This window comes from Oryza glaberrima, chromosome 11, assembly GCF_000147395.1.
Source record: "Oryza glaberrima chromosome 11, OglaRS2, whole genome shotgun sequence".
In the NCBI taxonomy this organism is placed as follows: Eukaryota; Viridiplantae; Streptophyta; class Magnoliopsida; order Poales; family Poaceae; genus Oryza; species Oryza glaberrima.
Genome location: NC_068336.1, coordinates 7,997,070 through 8,019,278, shown reverse-complemented (window position 1 = coordinate 8,019,278; position 22,209 = coordinate 7,997,070). Strand labels below are relative to the sequence as shown.

Below are 22,209 nucleotides of genomic sequence, written 5' to 3'. Positions count from 1 at the left end.
TAAACTATAGCCCGTCACAGATGACCTATCTCAATCGGGCCACAACTAGCGCCCGTCACAGATGACCCTTATCTGTGACAGGCATTAACTATAGCCCGTCACAGATGAACTATAGCCTAAGTTAATGTCCGTCACAGATGAGTATAATCAAAAAATAAATAAATTTTATTTTTTGGCTAGCCCTCATTCATGTGCACCCACGCTCACAGATGAGTCATCTATGACAGGCATTAACTATAGCCTAAGTCACTCATGTACACCCACGCGGGAAGTCCAAACTTCCCGGTCAACTATAGCCTAAGTCACTCATGTACACCCACGCGGGAAGTCCAAACTTCCCGGTCGGTTACCCATCTCGAAATTGCTCCACACCAAGCACGCTTAATATCAAAGTTCTTTGGAGATTGGCTTCCGGAGAAGTAGTTGTAACATGTTAGTATGAGTATTCTATTAATCCTATTAAGCCCTAGACCAGGATGTCAAATTGGGGTTATTAAATGATTTCAAATGGAAAAGTCACTAAAACCAAAGTTGTAGAACTCATCGAGGTGCAAAATTTTATTTTGGTCATTTCTCCATATGACTCTATTTAAACAATTTGAAATTTGAAATTCAAAGTTTGAAAAGTTCAAATAGAATTTTAGATCAGTGAACGACTTCAACTGAAAAAGTCATCAAAAACAAAGTTGTATAACTCATCAAAATCTATAACTTTTATTTTGGTCATTTTTCTATATAACATTTTTTGAATCGTTTGAATTTGAATTTGAAAATATGACAACTTCAAACAACATTTTCAAATACTAAATGATATCAACTGAAAAAATCATCAACAACAAAGTTGAATAACTCGTCAAGATCTAAAACTTTTATTTTGGTCATTTTCTTCATACGAAAAAGTGATAGTAACATTGTTCACAAAATTGACATATCTCTTATCTGGTTTTATAAACTATAACACATATATGTAAATTTTGTGAATAATATTACTAACATTTCGTCGGATGAAGAAATAACAAAAATAAATTTTTTAGATCTTGATGAGTTATTCAACTTTGTTATTGATGACCTTTTCAATTGAAATCATTTAGTATTTGAAAATATTGTTTGAAGTTGTCATATTTTTAAATTCAAATTCAAGCTGTTCAAAAAAATGTTATATTGAAAAATGACCAAACTAAAAGTTGTAAATCTTGATAAGTTATACAACTTTGTTGTTGACATTTTTTCCATTTGAAATCATTTACTACCCGTAAAATTAATTTGACTCATAAAATAAATTATTATACTGCACTTAATTATTTTGCTATAGTCAACTTACAAATATAAACATTTGATATGAAAAATAGAAAAATAGTCATCCGTGACGGGCTTTAGTTAATGTCCGATAGAGATTAAGTATATAGCCCGTCACTGATGAGTCATCTGTGACGGGCCTTGTTGTTACCTCAAACAGGCCTCAAGTTGGTGCACGTCATCATCCGTGACGGGCCACAACTTGAGACCCGTTTGAGATATGGAATGTTATCTCAATCGGGTTTAAAGTTGGTGCCCGTCACAGATGATGGTCATCTGTGACGGGTCGTAGCTTTAGGCCCGTTTGAGATATGGAATGTCATATCAATCGGGCCTAAACTACGACCCGTCACTGATAGGTGTTATCCATGACGGGCTTAAATTTTATGCCCATCTAACATGTCTGTGCAACCATATCTCAATCGGACACTTTTCGGCCCGATTGAGATGACTTCCTTGTGACGGCCCGCTATCTCTAAGCATATTAGAGCCCGTCACAAATAGAAGGATATGTACTAGTGATATAAACTGTATAATTAGTTTTTAATTTTATCTATATTTAATGCTCCACGCAAGTGTCCAAAGATTCAATGTGACGTTTTTGAGAAAAAAAAATTTAGGAACTAAATAAGGCCCGAGAGAGTACAGGCGGACCAGCTGGGACCCGTACACAGCAGGAGACCGGACGACCTCCGCCCAGGAGACGGAAGCGGCCGGCTTTATCTGGACGCGCGGCCATGTCGGAGTGAGCGGCCGCCGGGGGAGGGTGGTGGGACGACGACGACGCACTCATCTTCTCAAGTCTCCTCCATATCCCTCACTTGGAATTCGACCATGACAATCTTATAAGCTTCCCTCAATCTTCCAGCACGGCCCAAGAGATGCAACCAGGCAGCCGTACCCGATTTGTCGGTAGAGATCAAAAGAAGCAAACAACGTTGGTTGGTCGCTGTGGCCTTGCATGTCGAGGAAGAAGGGGATACAATCATGTTAGAGGAATCTCTCCTCTCACTCTCAAGTTTCTGGCTAGTGACGCACGCACGCGCAAGAACTCAACAACACAGATAGTTTTGGTTGATGCGGCTAATCACAGCTCATACCATTTTCTTCTTTATATAGACTTAAGTACATGCAAAAGAAAAGGATCAGCCAACTAATTTGGCCTTGACTCACGCCTTACTCCAACATGCAGATGCCATGCAACAAGGTAACTAGCTAGACCTATTCTTCCGCCACAAAATCACTTCGTGGCCTTCCAGCCTGAGCTGCAGCTCTGCATGCATCTTAACACATCCAACACAATGCTTGCATGCAGCCGCTAATCACTAGCTCTACATGCTAATGCAACAGCCTTTACACATCATAGATATCGGCACGTTCGTCCGGCCGCATCACGCAGCTCACAGCAAGCACGTTTCACACGTACTGGCTCGATCGGATCCTTTGCTGCCACACACTACTACCTTGTGCAAAACATATACAAACCAAATGCATACAAAATAGAAGAATGCATATGCTCTAAAGACAAGATTATTGCTAACAAATCAGTCATGGAGAAGAGAGAGGGGATGTATCCACTGCAAATGGCACAAGTGGGAGAAGCAATCAACACCAACCCATGCTCACCGACCGACGAGAGGCGACGAACAACAGGTTGCAAGCCCGAGCATGAGCAGACAGCTAAAGCACTTTATGCGCATGCATACTGCAGTATCATCAAAACACACGTATATATATGATTAAAATAATCCATCCATTATTGGGCACAACACATGCACACACAAAGCAGAGCCGTGTGTTAATACCTACAGTACACATGCTACTAAACTAAAGCGCGCAGAGACGTCTTCAGTCGTCCACGTCATGAGAATTCATGACACGCTGCTGTCGCATTTTTGGCTACGACTGTACGTAGCGCCATGATTCGATCGATCGTGAGGTTTGATTCGAGCCACGGCGCCGGCGCGGGTAGCTAGTTTGGCAGCAAACTGGTGTCTTATACTCCCTCCGTTTTCTAAATATTTGACACCGTTGACTTTTTAGCACATATTTAACCGTTTGTCTTATTCAAAAAGTTTTGTGAAATATGTAAAATTATATGTATACATATAAGTATATTTAACAATGAATCAAATGATAGGAAAAGAATTAATAATTACTTAATTTTTTTAAATAAAACGAACGGTCAAACATATTTAAAAAAATTAATAGCGTCAAATATTTAAAAACGGAGGGAGTAGTATCGACCAACGCAAGCTCGTGTGTGCTAAACTCTACTACATTTATTGTATAGGTTATTTGTTATGTTTCTTATTTTTTACCCCAAATAGTTGTATGTCGTTTTATTAAGGGAAAAAAAAGGTCTATATACCCCTATAACAGTCTAACCCTGATCTTTGCAATACCAACGACTCTGAACTCTCCTTAACAGACCCAAACCTTAATTAAAATAAAAATCAGTAGAAAAAATTTGACCTACTCGCCCATGCATTAAAGATTAACGACATATTAAAAATCAGTCATTGAAAGATGCTTATCAGCAGTGACTGTTGAACTAATCCAGCGCGACGACACTCTACAGGTTTGCTGTAAATCTGGAGAGTAATTTATCATCATTGAAAAAAAATCATAAGATACTATATATATTTGTAAAACTAGCTTGTACCTTTAAGTACTAGTAAATCAGGTACCAAAAATTTTTAGTGTAGAATTTATGTACCTTAAGGTACTCCCTCCGTTTCGAAATGTTTGACACCGTTGACTTTTTAGCATATGTTTGACCGTTCGTCTTATTCAAAAACTTTTATGAAATATGTAAAATTATATGCCTACATAAAAATATATTTAACAATAAATCAAATGATAGGAAAAGAATTAATAATTACTTAAATTTTTGAATAAGACGAACGGTTATAAATGTGCTAAACAGTCAACGGCGTCAAACATTTCGAAACGGAGGGAGTAGTAAATTTTTCTAAGGTCTGAAACTAGTTCATATCGAATTGGCCTTCCCAAGGCTTGCATGCACCGCAACAAGTTGGCAAATAAAAGGTACGTGTACCGTATACGTATATATAATTAAAATTCAAAAAAGAAGGTATATATAATTAGTCCCAACTAGTTATTTGCATATGAGCATCTTGCTCAGTCTGATGATTCTTGATTGCAGATATCTATACAATCCCATCAAAGATTATTCCTAGCTAGAATATGAAGTTATTAATAATAAAGAGGTACCGAAATCCTAGCTAATAAATCTCCTCACAAATTAAATAGTACTACTCCTGTATAGTTGGGTCCTTGGCCCTAAGCACACAAGTATTCTCTCTCTCTAGTACATTCTCATGTTCTTTCACGATCAATAGTTACTAGTCATCTCCTAGCTCTCGCGTCGCCCTCCCCCAAGGGCGGCACGTGAGGCGTCGAACTCCGGCCGCCCCCTCCCCCCATCTTCCTCCTCTGCCTCGCCGCCGCCTGAGCGGCCGCAAGGACGGCGGCGGCGGGGCTCCTCGCTTCTCGCCGACCTCGTCTCATTCGGGCGGCTGGGGGAGCAGCCCAGGATAGTGGCGACAGTGACCGCCAGATCCGCGCCGCCTCAACCGGATCTGGTGGGGTGGCGGCTAGCGGTGGGGATGGCGACGGCGACGGCAGGGGCGCGGCTGGGTCGACGGCCGCGGGGATGGCGACGGCGCCAGATCCGGCCGCGCTGAAGGCGCATCCGGCCTCCCGGCGGTGGATCTAGCAACCTGGCGACCGGATCGGGCGAGCTCGTGGCAGGAGCGGCGGAGCTCGCAACGACATGGCGGCGGCATCAGGGCGAGCTCGTGGCAGGAGAGCCCGTCGGCGGCGGCGGCAACATCCGTCAGCAGGAGCTTCTGGAGGTGGTCCTGTCAACGGCGGTGGCTGCCGACGGCGGCCGCGGTATCAGCAGTGTCCACGGCGGCTCTCGACCAGATCAGGTTGTGACCGGTGGTGGTCGGTTGGCGATGTTGGCGGCGGCGGTTGCTGCCCGCTTGGTGGTGGAGGGCGACGGTGCAGCGCCAGTTTGCGTAGGCGATGGCTCGCGTCGGTGGCAGCGGCGATGGCGGCCGTGACTATGGAGGCGGTGGCGACGTCAGCGGCGGGGAAGGAGTCGGGTGCGAGGTGAGGATGGCGACGGCGAGGTGGCTGACCGTTCGACAGCAGTGGCTGCGGTGGTGGTGACCGTGTCTGTGGTAATTTGGCGCGGCATCGTTTGGTGGAGGGGTCAGAGAGATCGGCTTGGCATAGAGAAACGCAGCCGATGGCAGCGGAGGCTGGCTCGGCGCGAGAGACGCGGGCGGCGAAGATGGAGGCAGGCTTGGCGCGGGAGGAGCGGCCCATGGAGGGAGGCCGGATTGGGCGAGGCGCATCCGGCGGAGGAGGCCGGCTTGGCGCAGAGAGGTGTGACCGACGATGGAGGCAACCTAGGTGTGAGGAGGAGCTGCCGGTGGGTGTGGAGTGGACTTCGCGCATGAAGGCTGGCCGACGGGGGGCGCCGGTGCAGGGGTCCCACATGTCGGCAGAGCTAGTGTAGTGGTGGAGCAGCGGTGCGTCAGCCGTAGATTCGCAGGTGGTGAGCGGCGGGTGAAAACCCAATCCGGCCTTGGCCGAACCGACAAACGATGGTTCATTGCCCCTCCTGAGGGTGTTGTTGTGCTGTCTCACCCCTCAAGAGTGATTGCCGGGTGAAAGTAAAGTCTTGGCTCCTTTGAGTCCCGATGGATGGTGGCGGCGGTCTTCCGTCGCTTCTCTTCTTGAAGACGTTATTTTGGCATCCCCTTGGAGGCAATCTTGTCTGTGTCCCTTTGATGGCCTAGTGGTGGTCGGTCACGCTTAGTGGCGGCCGGTCCGGTGCTAGCCTTCTCCTGGGCTTGTGTGTTGGCGATGTCGGTGTGTAGGTGGTGGTATAATTTTTCCTTTTTCCTGGCTACGACCCTCCAGAGTCGTAACCTTGTAATTTTTTCCTACTCTATCAATAGAACTTCACACCATCTCGTGTGAGTCGTTCAAAAAAAATGTTCTTTCAGAAAGTGTCACTGTTGTCTGTTGTCTTACTATTTACTATAGTGACACTTTTTCAAATACAATCTTTTGGCAAGAAATGCCATGTTTCGGAAAAAAAAAACGGGGAAGCCCATCTGCTTGAAGTACACCATGATATTGATTTCAATCTGTCTGAGAGATCATGTGGAGACAAAAATATATACATATATATACATACATATATACATATATATACATATACACACATGTGTGTGTATGAATAAACATTAAGATTTGATATGTGAAAAACATTATTAAATTTTTCATTCAATTCAATCAATTATATTTTAAACATTTTTATAATATGACTTGAAATTAATGACAATGATTATCAACACATTATATACAATTATTTGTATTGAGGTGAATTATTAAACGATCCCTCCTTTATGCAAGGTAGCTTTATTTCACTGTACGTGATGGCAAGATAAAGGATGTCGATCGGATTTCTTTATCACTATATAATTGGTCAAGTGGTAAAGTTCCTAGCTAACAGACACGTGCTATGGATATTATAAAATGTTACGCTATGGATATTATAAAATGGTACTCGATGGTAGCAACGGGATGCCGGATTTTCCGTCAAGTGAAGATAACTATCAATTTGGTGGAAACTTGATACGTACACAATCCGGCTTTCGATCAACACGATCCAAACCCTACAATCATAGCACCATGTCTCCTCTGGTTAAAAACTGTGCCAAAACCAAATTGACTAATCCCTGCGTGTGAATCAAAGAACACAAGCAAGAACAAGAAAAACAACAACTCAATTGTAGATGAATGATATCAAGGACTCGAAGTTGGGGTTTCACAAACCGATCTAGTGGCCAAAGTGCGAAGGTAAAAATAATCTAAGCAAAACCCAACCCTAACACAATGAAGGCTACTGAATATATAGGTTTTAGGGTCGACCTTAGACCCATGGACGCGACCCTATTAGACTTCGACTCGATACACGGCCCAACGGGCCCAAAGATAGTGACGTAGCACCCGGACAGATTCTGAACATCTTCTTGTTTTGAAGATTCATGTTGAGTCGGAAGGAATTTTGATGTGGGACAAGATTGATTGGAAATGTGATCTCGTTAGCTTTCCATGCATATATAGAACGTCGAAATCGGAGTCTGAATGCAACCTGAGCGACGAATTTAGTGTGGACTGCTCTTGGAGCCCGAAGTGGACTCGTACTTGATATGATATGAGTTGGATCTCTATCTTGACTTGATCCATCTTCTAGCCTCTCTCCAAGTGCTCCATGATCCTCTTCATAACTCCTAATCATAATTAAATCAATAGGTCACAATCTATCCGCGAGATAGCACATAAAGAAGTACTTAGGAACGAGCTCACCTGTAAATTTAATTGTCGGGCGCAAGCTCTAGTGATTGGACCTTACAAAACAACTCGAGAAGTAGCGTTATCTAAAGGAGTAATGTCCTCATCACTTGATTTCTCTGTTCCAAAGGAGTAATACTCAAATCCAATACGTGAGAAAAAAACCTCAAATCCAAATTAAATCTTAACATCCACTCCATCCATCATAAAATATAAGAACTTTATCAATCGTTTTAAAATATAAGAACTTTTTTTTAAATATACCTAGCTATCGCTTCAGCTACTCTCTCATTTCGATCAATCATAACTTTTTATCTGTTATTTAATTTTTTTATCTATTTTTTCATCTCAACCAATTACAACCATATTTTACTTGATTTCTTAATGGAGCTAATCTTGGTTAAAATGTTGGTTTAGTGCTGTTTCACAGGTGGTACCCTGCTTTTGTTAATACTTAATAGTACGTCGCAACTCTGCTGTATAATATGTTTCTGTCAGTGTCAAATGAAGTCTACTTCAGGGGTGTTTTATATCAGGGATGTAAAGTTTTGACGTACCACATCGGGTATTATATAGGGTGTTCCATGGGGTGTTTGACACTAATAAAAAAACTAATTACAGAATCCGTCGGTAAACCACGAGACGAATTTATTAAGCCTAATTAACCTGTCATTAGCAAATGTTTACTTTAGCACCACATTGTCAAATCATGGAGTAATTAGCCTTAAAAGATTCGTCTCATAAATTAGTCGTAATAGGTGCAATCATATTTAATCCTTCATGCAGGTGTTCAAACGTTCGATATGACAGAGTGAAAAATTTTGGAGTGGGATATAACCAGGGCCTCAATTCTTCGGCAGAGATTCTGTTGCTTGCTGCTGAGGAGGAGCACTCACTATATAGCTCAATCCATCATCTTCCTCTGCAAAGCGTACGCACGACACTACGACACTCTGGTTGCGATCGATCACTCCCTGATCGCGAGTTCTTGGTCTGCGAGCGTCTGCAATTAAGGTACGCTATACCTTGATAGTCGCTGTATCTGAATTTACAGGTTATTGCTTTATTCGTTCCTATGTTTTCAGTTTTTAGTTTGTTATTAGTTCTTGGACGCAATATTAAAGTTATGTTCGATCTTTAATATAAGCGCATGCATGCGCTAGCTAGCTTTACGCACATAGATGCATACCTATAAGCGCACGCAGCATGCACTAGCTAGCTAGTCTTACGCACATAGAGGCAGACCTATCATAGAATGGTTACATGCATATATAAATTTGCTCATATATGCCTTATTCTACATATGCTTTTCATTTTCTTGCGTACTAACCTCAGTTTACTACCGTATGCATATATATACAACAAGCAGGAAAAATACATACAACAGTGTGCGCTAAAGTGTACTATTACTTACTAATTAATGGAAGAGACCCCGCTGCCATCCGGGAAGAACTTCAGGAGCCAGCTTGCTGCTGCAGCGAGGAGCATCAGTTGGACTTATGCCATATTTTGGTCCATTTCAACCAGCCGTCCAGGGTATATATATGATACGCATAATATATAGTCAAGTAGATCGTACATACATCATGACACCTTAATTTCCACTACCTAAATGCTAGAAATCTTTTACATCACTACATAATCCATGTTACCATGTATAAATTAATATCTGTACTTGAAATTTTTACAAAAGATGGTTAGACGATTATTCTGTAAACTAGGAAGGTAGCCCGCGCATTCGCGCGGGCATGTGTATTAGGATTTTTTGAAACAGGTCTAACAAACTGTGAAAGTAACATATACTCTTTTTTAATTCATTGTGCATTATATCTTCTTTTCTTAATAAACTTCGTGAAATTTATATCATTGATGAATGTTTATTTTTACCATCAAGTCCTTAATTAATTGGTTCACATGCATGCAATTTGCTATATGCTTGCATATGAATTAATAAATTTGTTGTATGCATGTATTGAAGAAATATGCATATAGTGAACATGGTTTTTCTGAAATACGTGAGACCCTTATGGTATTTTTTTAAAGAAAAATATAGGCAATATGAGTCTTAAAATATAAATTTGATAGGAAGAAATAACTATTATCATGATATGGAATACCACATATTTTGAGCTGCTTGTATATACAAGATGTGGAGAAACCCTTGAAAAACCCATGAAGCTACTACAAAGACATGAATGAAGTGACTTTATGGATTTGCTATTGACCTTTGTCTCTTGATATGTATCAAACCAAAACATAACTTTATACTTTACTTGTATGAAGAGAAACATAAAAATGAAAAAAAAAAGAAAAAATATAAGTAGGAATTCAAAAAGAATTTTTTATAGTTAAACTGATTCAATATTAGCTTATGTCCGGTTAAAACTCTATTAAATAGATCTCTAGGAGCAAAACCATTGCAAAATCTATTTCTAAAAAGCGGCCAATGAGGGTGAGGCAACCCCGGGTTCACTATAAACTATCTTGTTATTATTTTTCATATATATAGATGTTAGCTTAGGAGAAATTTATCCATAAAAAGAAACATATACGTAAGTATGATTGAAATAAAAAGGATAAATACAAAAAAAGTTACATCTGTACGACTGTATGATTGAAAGAAAAAATCACAGCCAAGATTAATTATAAAACAACCAGATCGGCTGACCAGCCAAGATTAATTCCAACGACCATGCACCATCTGCTCACAGCTCAAGCACGTATATGCACCATGGGGAGGGAGTTTTTCTAGAAGGGGGAGGTAGTTCGTACATAAGTGGGCACCTTTTATTTGCCTTCTGAATCGTATATACGTACGAATATATTGGGAGGAGGGCATGGCAACGTACATGATTTGTTTTCTTGAGATAAGAACTGATGTTTAAATTAATAATTTAATTGTTAAAATATTGTGTCAACCTATTTCAATGAAAATAGATGGTCCAATTTTTTTCTAATGCCACGTGGTGGTCTAGGAGCGTTTGTAAAAGTATCATGCGTCGACTTAGAAGTGTTTGTAGGAAGTTTAATGGGCTTTTATTATGTAATAGATTTATAGTATTAATTTTAAATTTATCAGATGTGCCACGTGGTAGGTTAGTAGCACTGTAGAGGATGTTTAATGGAGCTTATTATAGATTGATCTGCATGATGTTTAATGGATCTTTATTACACAATGGGTATTTGATCGATTAAATCTTTAGATTTTGATGTCACCTTAAATATGTAGCTTTGTGAAATTTACTCTTTATTGTTTATATAATGAGTTGTTTGCTACTCCTACAAAATAGCGAGGAGAAAGTGAGCAAGCACGTAGACAAGAGATCAAATATATGTTATTATTTTTTAATAATATTTAATTGCTCATTATTTGCCATGTAAAAGATAGGAGTTTTTTTTATCCAAATGATATATTCTTATATATCCAAACATGCCCAATCACTACTAGGATTTCGCAAATCTATGATGAAATGCTTTTGTCACTGAACATAGGCAATTCGTCACAGGGAAAAGTTTATGACGACCACGTGACAAAACTGTTTTCGTCATATTATTCGCGTCACATATGTAACACAATGACGGAAATGAGAATTTTCGTCACAGAAATGCGTTTCATCGGTGACGAACAGATTCATCACAGAACGTACTCCGTCCCATGCATGTTTCTCCATCCGACGTGGCAGTGGCCATGTCATCATCTGACGTGGTGTGACGAAATAGCAATATATTTTATTTATCTACATTAATATAGATAAATAAAATATATTGTAAAAAGTATAATCATTAGTTATTTAATGTTTGATTTTGTTTACATATTAAATTTTGCTAGGCGGAAAATTGAATGATGAAAGGAAGGATAGGAGAGGGAGAGACGTATCTACCTACGTGAGGGGAGAGGAGGTCACGTACTTACACATAAGGGGGCAACTGGAGAGAGACCCAGGAGGTGGTGGGGTATATAGAACTAATGGTGAAATATAATGGATCCACCATGTTAAGTGAAAATTAATGGTGGGATGTTTTGCTTTTTTCTTAGATTTTCTTGGATTTCTCTAATTTAGTAGAGCGCCACATGGCTGCTTAGAAGCGTTTGTAGGAAGTTTAATGGACTTTTAGTATATAATAGATAGATGTTATCTTTTTTCGAAAACGTTTTGAAATTATCTGATTCATACCTGAAATGACGAGCAAATAAATTATGTGCACGCATGCAAGTACAGTAGTGCACACATACACTAAATTGGGCTGGAAAAAATATCCTGTGCGTACATATAATTTCGTCGCTTTGTTTATAGAGTTCTGACTTGGAAGGACGGCTTCTACAACGGGGAGATAAAGACGAGGAAGATCACGAGCTCCATGAACCTCACAGCCGACGAGCTCGTCCTGCAGAGAAGCGAGCAGCTGAGGGAGCTCTACGACTCTCTCATCTCCGGCGAGTGCGGCCGCCGAGCGAGGAGGCCCGTCGCTGCGCTGTCGCCGGAAGATCTCGGGGACACGGAACTGTACTACCTCGTTTGCATGACCTACGCCTTCTGTCCCGGCCAAGGGTGCGTATGGTAACTTCACTCCGAGGAGCACGCACCATTTCATTTGCATATGCTACCAATTATAATCCACTATGGAGAGACTGCACCTATTTTATTTTATTGCATGCATAAAACAATTATAACCCTTTTTTTTTAAACGGACGGTAAAAGGCTTGCCGGATATATTAGAAGGAATAAAGTCAGATAAAAAAGGAAAACAGCTCAAAGATGGGGTTTATGAACTATTACAGAAGTAAATAACAACCCCTTTGAACAGCAAAAACTCCATTAGGAGTTTTGGGAGAGAGCTAGTTGAGCTATATTTTCCTTAATAAGAAAAGCAACTTGCATTTCGTTTTGTGAAGTTTGCTGGAAAATTCTTCGATTTCTCTGCAACCAAACGTTCCACCAGGTGATGAGTAGAGTGGCTAGGGTTTTCTTTCTCATCCCTACCGGTGTTGAGGTGCTTAAGGCCTCCCACCATTCTGCAACGTCAATATAGAGATGATGAGGCAAGGGGGATAGATCCATCCAATTCGCCACCAAACTCCATACAGAGCAGGTAAACTGGCATTCCTTGGCTAGGTGATTAGCATGCATCTTCAAAAGCACTCCTGCAAAGACTGCAAATCCAGTCACATGGCCAATGTCTTCTTAGAAGGTTTTATGCCGTTAAAGTTCTTTGATGTAGGATTAACCACCCGAAAAAATGTTGCTTTGGCTCAACTTGTGTCTTCCAAAGAGGGTGGGAATTTGCATGGGTTATGTACCCTCGGAATTGCATTAGGTATGCACTTTTTGTTGAACATTGACCATTTTCGTTCCATTTCCAAAGGATATCGTCATCCCTATCTTGCAGAAGGGCGACATTCTGCAATTTTCCTCCTAGCTGAACCAATTCATCAATCTGTTCCACTGTGGTAATCGGATTCAGCATAGAAAGCCAATGGTTCTCTTGCAACTCTACTCGCAAACAATTCTTCTTCCTTTTAGCGAGTTTGAAAATGGAGGGGGCTATCTCCTGCAGTGATTTCCCTTCTAGCCAATGATCAGTCCAGAAACAGACTTTGGATCCATTTCCAACTTTGATCTCCGTTGATGCCTGGAAAACTACTTTGTCTAACTTACCATAGGGGGTGTTCATATTTGCCCAAGGTTTATCGTCATCCTTCCAGCCGAACCAGAGCCAACGAAGCCGTAAAGCTCTAGAAATTTTTTCGAGGTTTAGGATACCTAGACCCCCTAGTTCCTTCGGTTTGCAAACTGTGTTCCAGTTTACAAGGCTGCTCCCTGCACTGACATGTTCTGGGTCGTCTCCCTTCCATAGAAAAGCTCTCCGGAAGCAATCGATTCGCTTAAACAGCCACTTATTTTGTGGGAGGACAGTGAGGTGGTAGATCAGTGTTGCTGAGAGAGTTGATTTGACCAGGACTTCACGCCCGGCTGCAGTGAAGAAACGCCCTTTCCATCCTGGGATACAGCCCCCAACCTTGTCCACCAAAGGTTGTAAGTCAACTTTTCTGAGTTTCTGAATGTGTAGTGGAAGGCCAGGTATTTGCAAGGGAAATTCTTCCGGCGCCCCGGGAAGAAAGGTAGGAGGGCATCAACATCGACATCAGGACACGCGATCGGGTAGTTTTCTGTCTTGTTTAGATTTGTCTGTAGACCACTTATCTGTGCAAAGAAAAGAATGATCTTTTTAAGCGCTTGAAGTTCAGTCTCATTTGGTGCCACAAAGAGAGCAACATCATCAGCATAAAGTGAACAGCGGAATCTTCTATGGCACTGCGAGAGGCAGGAGAACACCTCGGACTCCTCTGCAATTTTCAGAATTGTTGGAGAGGTTCCATCGCTAGAATAAACAGCATGGGCGAAAGAGGGTGGCCCTGTCGTAGGCCTCGTGCATGGTATAAGTGTTCACCCGAGACTCCGTTTAAGAGAACCTTGGAGGACGAGGTTCCCAGGAGATTGGAGATCCAATTACGCCATTTTGGCCCAAAACAATTATAACCCCTAAAGGCATTGAAGAGAAATCCTATCTTACTATAAAGTTATCCCCCACTAACTCCTTAAGTTTAACATGCAAAGATGCCACATCATCATCCACTAACAATCATCACATTTAAACATCATGCAAACATGCTATATCTTTATAGTTTTTATAATTTAAGAGATTTTCAAATACAAACATGTTAAATTATCATCCAACATAATTCACATAATGTTTCAATGTATATCTTTATTATGTTTTATGATATACTATATACTTATATAGTTCATCCTCACTTAGTTAGTGCTTAAATGATTAATCTATGGTCCAAATTATCTTTCTCATTTTTTCCTCTAATTAAGTCATATCACATCAATTGTTTTTAACCTTTAGATGATTAATCTACAGTCCAAACTATCTCCCTACTTTTCTTCTTCCATAAAGTCATACAACCTTACTTTTTACGTTTGAGTCACCATTCTACATACTATTTAAATTTAAATGATCATAAAACCACATTAATTTACTTAATCTGATGTTATCTAGCTATCTTACACGCTATTTTTTTTATTGTTATCATACTAAATTCCCGCAGCAATGCGCGGGGTTTCACCTAGTTATATATAGTTCTCTCACGCATTAGCTAGTCCCTTCGTCAAAAAACTTAACCTAGTTATGGGACGATCCAACATTTTGTTGACGCGAAAAACACATAAAATTTCATTGTTAACACATTTCCATCCTGGTATTTCTTTCATGAAGTAATTGTGCTTAGTAGTATATTTTTACTGGCTCACAAAATTATTGTACGTAGTAGTTATATTAGAAAAGGAAGCATGTCTATGTATTATTGAGACCATACACTACGCCAGATCCATCCATCTGTGACACCCTACTTGTGACGGACTAAAATGTCTCGTCACAGATGATATCATCTCTGACGGGTTAAAATAAATCCCGTTGTAGACGAGGCTCAATAAAATGACCCGTCACAGATAAGAACTCATCTGTGACAGATCTATACAATAACCCGCCACATAATGTCTCGGACGAACCCACATATAGGCCCGTCACAGATGACCTCTTACCTGTGACGGGTGTTGAGTTTGCCCCCGTCAGAGGTGAAATAGCTCACCTCAAACGTGTTCAATTCTTATAGCCGTCACAGGTGACATAAAAAAAACCACCGCCCCACCTAGCCCCTTCTCCTCCCATCCACCCCACCCGGCCCCTTCTCTTCTCTCTTCCTCTAACTCCCGCTCCCATCCTCCACTCACTTCTCTCTTACTCCGCCAGCCCGCCCCTCCCCTAGACCGTCGGCCGCCGCGGCCTCCTTCCTACGACCGCCGGCCACCAGATGTGGCCTCGTGGCAGACTCCTTCACTCACCCCGAGCGCCGGCGGAGGGGCGGACGGCCTCCATCACCTGCTCCATCGTCGGTGGCGTTGGCGGCCGGCTTGCGTGGGCGGAGGTGTCAACGGCAGCCGACCCACGGGTGGTGGATACCGCTGCCGTCGTCAGGCCTCAGCCGCCTTCCCTCCCGCCGTCGGCCACCCTCGCTTCACCGCGCCTCCCCTCCCGCCCCTACCGGATGCGGGAGATCTCCGGCGGATCTTCTTCGTCCCTGAGCTCCGGCGGCCGCTTCTTCGTCCCTGAGGATCGGTGGTGGTCGCCGGTGGTCGCCTCGAGGTGGTGGGCACCAGACCCGGTCTCCAGGTGGTTGGGGACCACCGGATCTGGAACCCCCGGGCTCCGACTGCTGCCTCCTTCACCCTTCTTGACGCCAGATCCGCCGCCTCCATCCACATGCGCTCAAGTCATCGCCGTCGTTTCTTCGTCTCCTTTGCGCCCAAGTCGTCGCCGCCTGCATCCACATGCGTTGACTTGCCTCCAGCTGCACACAATGAGCTCAGATCCAGTGCCAGCAAGTCCTCTTTCACCCATGTATTTTGTCTTGTGCTGTTCATGTTGTTCCAATTGTTGCTACTGTGATTGATGATTTTGATTCCTATGGTGATTGAGATTCTTGTGATTTTGTTTTGTGATTGGGACAACTGTGATGGAGCAAAGAAGAATTGTGACGATTCTTTTGATTTGTAAATGCCAAATGCAATAGGTCGAAATGAATGTGATGGTAACCTAGGAGGACGGTGTTTCTCTTTTTTCCCCTCATTTTTCACACCAATGACGGTCCCAATTAGTTGGGGGCCAGTCAGAGGTGACTCTCACCTGTTACGTGTTTTAGTTGGGGGCCGTTTAAGGTGGATCTTACTTCTGACGGGCCTACACCCGTCACAGGTGACTCAAAGTCATCAGTGACCACTAATCTCTGACCGGGGGCTGAACCCGTCAAAGTTGAGGATTTGAGTCCGTCAGTGGTGTCCTGATCCAGTGTAGTGATATAACGCGATCATGACTCATGTCTCTAGTTTAAAAAGAAAAAAAGACGTGACCCACGACCACAAGGTTCATTAAGAGGCTTCAAATTAAAAATGAGATTGGGGGAGAGATGAATTCCGCAATATTTTCTTTTTGTACTAGATGAAACTCAAATGGAAGATGAACTGGCTGCTAGCTAGTCAACCTGCAGCCTGCTGCCAGTCTCTTATCTTGATACTCTCTCTCTGTCCTAAAATGTAAAGCATTTTTAACTATAAATCTGAATAACTGTTTGTCTAAATTCATAGATAAAAATTGCTATATTTTGAGACGGAGGTAGTATATGATTGTGCTTGTATACTGTAACGAACTGTTCTTCTCTTGCTATTGATGAACCGTGTCAGGTTGCCAGGCAAAAGCTTCGCAAGCAACGAATATGTTTGGCTGTCAAACGCTCAGTCTGCAGATAGAAAACTATTCCATCGCGCGCTCATAGCAAAGGTACAACGAACTCCTATATATATACTGTACTTCGTTGCATGAGTACCATTTATCAATTAATTCTTGCGCTTGGCAGTATCTATAAATTAAGAATTTGTATTATATTCTTCTCCATTTTCATATGTATATAATGTCCCGTTCATGCGATATTAGCCATATCGTCTTTCGATTACTCATTTTTGTTTGTTTTTAATTATGTATGACGACAATGGTGCTGCTGATCTACCTACATCACAGAGTGCATCTATTAAGGTACAATTTCATGCATCATAGTACTGCATGCATATAGCTACTTTCTCCATGGCGAAATAACGTCATTTTAAAATATATGTAGCCAATATAAATTTACTAGCTGACTATAGCTAGCTGCTGTATTGAAGTGTACTTTCACAGTTTCTTATTGCAGCTGTAACTTGTTTTACAGACAATCGTCTGCGTGCCATTTATCATGCATGGTGTCCTTGAGCTCGGGACCACTGATCCGGTAAGTTATACTCCCTCCGTCCAAAAAAAAGACAAACCCTGGTTTCCGTGCCCAATATTTGATCGTTTGTCTTATTTAAAAAAATTATGAAAAAAATTAAAAAGACAAGTCGCGCATAAAATATTAATCATGTTTTATCATCTAACAACAATGAAAATACGAATTATAAAAAATTTCATATAAGACGGACCGTAAAAGTTAGACACGGAAACCCATGGTTTGTCTTTTTTTTTGAGACGGAGGGAGTAATTGCTCTGCCTAAACATACAAGACCTAAAAATGGAGCATGCATTGATGCATGTGCAGCATGATCGGCTGCTGATGAACGGCATGTACAGCACGCATGCATTCTCCTTGCTATATTCTCTCACAGTAACTCGATCGTGCTCCCCTGCCTGGCCGTCCGGCCTTGATCAAATTTTCGACGGGATCTTTGTTTCGAAATATTCGAATTAACAAACAATATTAGCAAATGAAGTGGTATACTGCTCTTGAATTTGCATAGGTTTCGGAGGACCCGGCTCTCGTCGACCGTATCACGGCGTCGTTATGGGATACGCCGCCCCGCGCGGCGTTCTCGTCGGAGGCGGGAGTCGCCGACATCGTCGTCTTCGAAGACCTCGACCATGGCAACGCCGCCGTCGAAGCGACGACGACGATGGTCCCGGGGGAGCCGGAGCCTCACGCGGTAGCCGGCGGCGAGGTCGCCGAGTGCGAGTCCAACGCCCACAACGACCTCGAGCAGATCACCATGGACGACATCGGCGAGCTCTACAGCCTCTGCGAGGAGCTGGACGTCCTCGACGACGACAGTAGCAGCTGGGTTGCGGATCCCTGGTCGTCTTTTCAGCTAGTCCCGACGGCGGAAGCTACTGACGTCGACGATGCCGTCGTCGCCGCTCTAGGCGCCATTGATGGATCTTGCAGGCCGTCGCCGTCGAGTTTTGTGGCGTGGAAGAGGACGCCGGACTCGGACGAGGTGCAGGCCGTGCCGCTCATCAGCGGAGAGCCGCCACAGAAGTTGCTGAAGAAAGCTGTCGCCGGCGCCGGTGCCTGGATGAACAATGCTGACGGCAGCGCGGCGACGATGACGACTGATCAAGGAAGCAGCATCAAGAACCATGTCATGTCAGAGAGAAGGCGCCGGGAGAAGCTCAAAGAGATGTTCTTGATTCTTAAATCAGTCGTCCCATCCATTCACAAGGTACTCCATCCGTATTTTAATGTATGACGCTGTTGACTTTTTAATAAACGTTTGATCTTTTGTCTTATACAAAAAATTTATCATCAAATGTTCTTTAAGCATGACATAAGTATTTTTGTATTTGCATAAAAAATTTGAATAAGACGAATGATCAAACGTTGGTTAAAAAGTCAACGGCGTCATACATTAAAATACGGAGGGAGTAATTACTTGCAATTTTTTACAACCAAATTCACAAGGTAATTGGAGTATATATACTGTTCACAAGACGATCTGAATTCATGAGATGTCTCTTGCTGCAGGTGGACAAAGCATCAATTCTAGCAGAAACGATAGCATACCTCAAAGAGCTGGAGAAAAGGGTGGAAGAGCTGGAATCCAGCAGCCAACCATCGCCGCGTCCAATGGAAACAACAAGAAGATGCTGCAAGAGCACCGGCAAGAAGGTTTCTGCAGGAGCCAGAGCCAAGAGAAAGGCGCCGGCGCCGGAGGACACCGACGGGGAGCGGCGCCATTGTGTGAGCAACGTGAACGTCACCATCATGGACAACAAGGAGCTTCTCCTCGAGCTGCAATGCCAGTGGAAGGAATTGCTGATGACGAGAGTGTTCGACGCGATCAAGGGAGTCTCCCTGGATGTCCTCTCGGTGCAGGCATCAACATCGGATGGTCTCCTTGGACTGAAGATACAAGCTAAGGTCGTCGTCTCAGCGGCTAAGAGCTCGCAGCAGATATGCAGCATCGTCTATCTATCTATCTATCAATCACTCTATCTACGTCTATTTGGAGTTCTGATATTGGCCATATTATTGTTGCATGCATGCAGTTTGCCTCACCAGCAGCCGTCGAACCTGGGATGATTACAGAAGCTCTCCGGAAAGCTATAGCAAGCTAGCTAGCTACTCCTTCCGTCCCAAAATATAAACACTTTTAAATTTCAATACAGTCTTCGAGATACTACTTTGATCAACAATATCTATCAAAATAAGATGTTTTAAATAAAAAAGTTACATATTATGATAGTTTGATTAATAATAAATATAGTAACATCAATTTTACATGATTGTTCTCTTTTATTTATTTTGCTATTCATAGTCAAAATTAAAAAGAGTTGACTTGGCACTATGCTAAAAATGATTATATTTTGAAATGGATGGAGTAGAAGATTGAGATCAGTATCGTCTTGGTCATTTGCTCATCTTGTTTAGGAGGTACCGGGAAATAAATCTTGTTGCTCTGAGTGCCTCCTTGCTAGTACTCCCTCTGTTTCAGGTTATAAAACGTTTTGACTTTAATCAAAGTCAAACTACTTCACGTTTGACTAAGTTTATAGACAAATATAGTAATATTTATAATCCAAATTAGTTTCATTAAATCAATAATTGAATATATTTTATAATAAAATTTGTCTTAGGTTAAAAACGTTATTATTTTTTTCCACAACCTTAGTCAAACTTGAATTAGTTTTACTTTGACCAAAGTCAAAACGTCTTGTAACCTGAAACGGAGGTAAAAAAAACAAAATTCCTTCTGAATCTTTGCACATTTTTCTAGAACGAAACAAAAACAAAAATGCTGACGACCGACCATACCTTCTCTTAAAACTTCATGCAAACTCCAACTACTCCCTAACTAAAACAAACACACTGAACCACTTGACATCAGAAAAGGAGAGAATAGATGAAAACGAGAGAAATTTCAGAGGGCTCTAAGAGTTTTCTATTTGGCTTGTCCTACAGTCAAGGTCAGTTCTGATACCAACTTGTCACGCCCAGAAATTCGCTAACCCGAATCTCAAGTAGAATGTGTATTAAATCTCTGTTCAGGACTAGCCAGAGTACACAAACGACAATTTGATACAGTTCCACGACTTAAAAAAAACAAAATAAAGCTAATACGCAGCGGAAAAGCAAAAGAACTAGACTTAATCTTCACCACCAAAGCGAAGCTTCCTCCATAGACCACACAGGCAATCCTCGACGTCCGGAACAAGCTCAATCCTCAAAGAACTTATCATCTGAACCAACCTCTGCTTCTGGGGTGGGGAAAAATAAAGCAAGACTGAGTACTAACCACAGTACTCAACAAGTCGTACCAACGGGAAGGTATGATGCAAGGATATTCAAAGTAATGGCTCATAGGATAGTTTGCAGTAAAAGCAGCATTTATAAATCATAATTTGAAGAAGTAAAAAAAGAGTATATAATTAAGCAGTATTAAATCATCACTGTCGGACACTAAATCCACGTCGCAACAGACCCAACCAAAACCACCTGAACTACACCAGTTCTAGGAGTTAAATTCTTATAGTGGGACTAATCATAGTGAGCTAGTTGATCGCCCAATAGCCGTGGGCACGGCTATTCGAATAGTTTTAACTCTGATCAGAGGTGTACAATGTTACCCACAAGACACGATTTCACACATGTTGCCATGCCCCGAAGTACTGCCACGATACTGCAAAGGGGGAAATCATGACAAAACCCATCATATAACTCTCCTTAACTGAACATGCCCACCTCAGGTTTCACCCCCTCCCTGTGCCAAGTCGGGCAGTCCCCTCTCGTGCCTAGGTAAATTCAGCTTCAGCAAAGACCAAAATCTAGGTCCGAATTGTACCATCTCCTCTACCCTTGCCATGGTATGTCAGCTAGGTTAAGTTATACTCTAGATTCAGCCTAGAGCCCATCTGGCATGTGGTGAGTACGAATATATCTTCCAGGGATTCCCGAGAACCGGTCCTTAATTGTCAGGGCACGACTTCCAGAAATCATTCATGTACCCACAACCCACCATTAAAGCATATTTTAGTTTGATTAAACCATAACCATGGTGGTACATCATAAAATAATTAAGGGCTAAATTATAATGAATCACATCATGAACTAGTTGGTCTAAGCATGGCTAAGCATTCCTAAACCAATCATCTAGTCAAGTATAACCCAAGTTATCAATGGCGTAAGATAATCAACAGGCTGAGAATAATAGGCATCCATCCCACATAACATTCTAAAACAATGCAATTTGATAGAAAACAGGGGATTTTATAAAATAGGCTCAATATGATCAATGATGTATGTATGACTTACCTTGCTCTTGAGCTGAACCTCGGCAACGACTTCGAAATAAACTGGATCACCGGAACCGACGGAATCTAAACGAAAACAAAGCACACATGAATTACAAGCAATAAGGCTACTGAAATAGCAAAAGAAACCAATTTTAGTGGATTCTATACATTTAACGGATTCACTGCAATTGAATGGGTTAAAATGGAGCTTGGATTATTTAGTTATGAATTTTACAAGATGAGCTGTGTTATTACTAATAACGAAAAACCTTGGTCATTTATTACATATTATTGCCCAAAGATAAATAGATCAACGGAAATAAACCTCCAGTAAGCAAGCCTCACGAATTAGCG

General features: G+C 41.9%; 1 protein-coding gene across 1 annotated transcript; it reads left to right on the top strand.

The window, feature by feature from the left end:
- The first annotated feature begins 9,118 nt into the window (after positions 1–9,118).
- Positions 9,119–19,680, top strand: LOC127755101 (anthocyanin regulatory Lc protein-like). The gene is made up of 8 exons (XM_052280741.1): positions 9,119–9,234; positions 11,994–12,248; positions 17,001–17,097; positions 17,335–17,349; positions 17,522–17,581; positions 18,087–18,785; positions 19,088–19,483; positions 19,612–19,680. The coding sequence occupies exons 1-8, from the start codon at positions 9,119–9,121 to the stop codon at positions 19,678–19,680; spliced, it is 1,707 nt and encodes a 568-aa protein (XP_052136701.1).
- Positions 19,681–22,209: the final 2,529 nt, after the last annotated feature.

What these genes read in the sequence shown, in the direction of transcription:
- LOC127755101 (XM_052280741.1), top strand. Translation starts at nt 9,119, where the DNA reads ATGGAAGAGACCCCGCTGCCATCCGGGAAGAACTTCAGGAGCCAGCTT. An exon ending in GCCTTCTGTCCCGGCCAAGG is followed by an intron (nt 12,249 to 17,000) that starts GTGCGTATGGTA and finishes GAACCGTGTCAG; the next exon opens with GTTGCCAGGCAAAAGCTTCG. An exon ending in TCGTCCCATCCATTCACAAG is followed by an intron (nt 18,786 to 19,087) that starts GTACTCCATCCG and finishes CTCTTGCTGCAG; the next exon opens with GTGGACAAAGCATCAATTCT.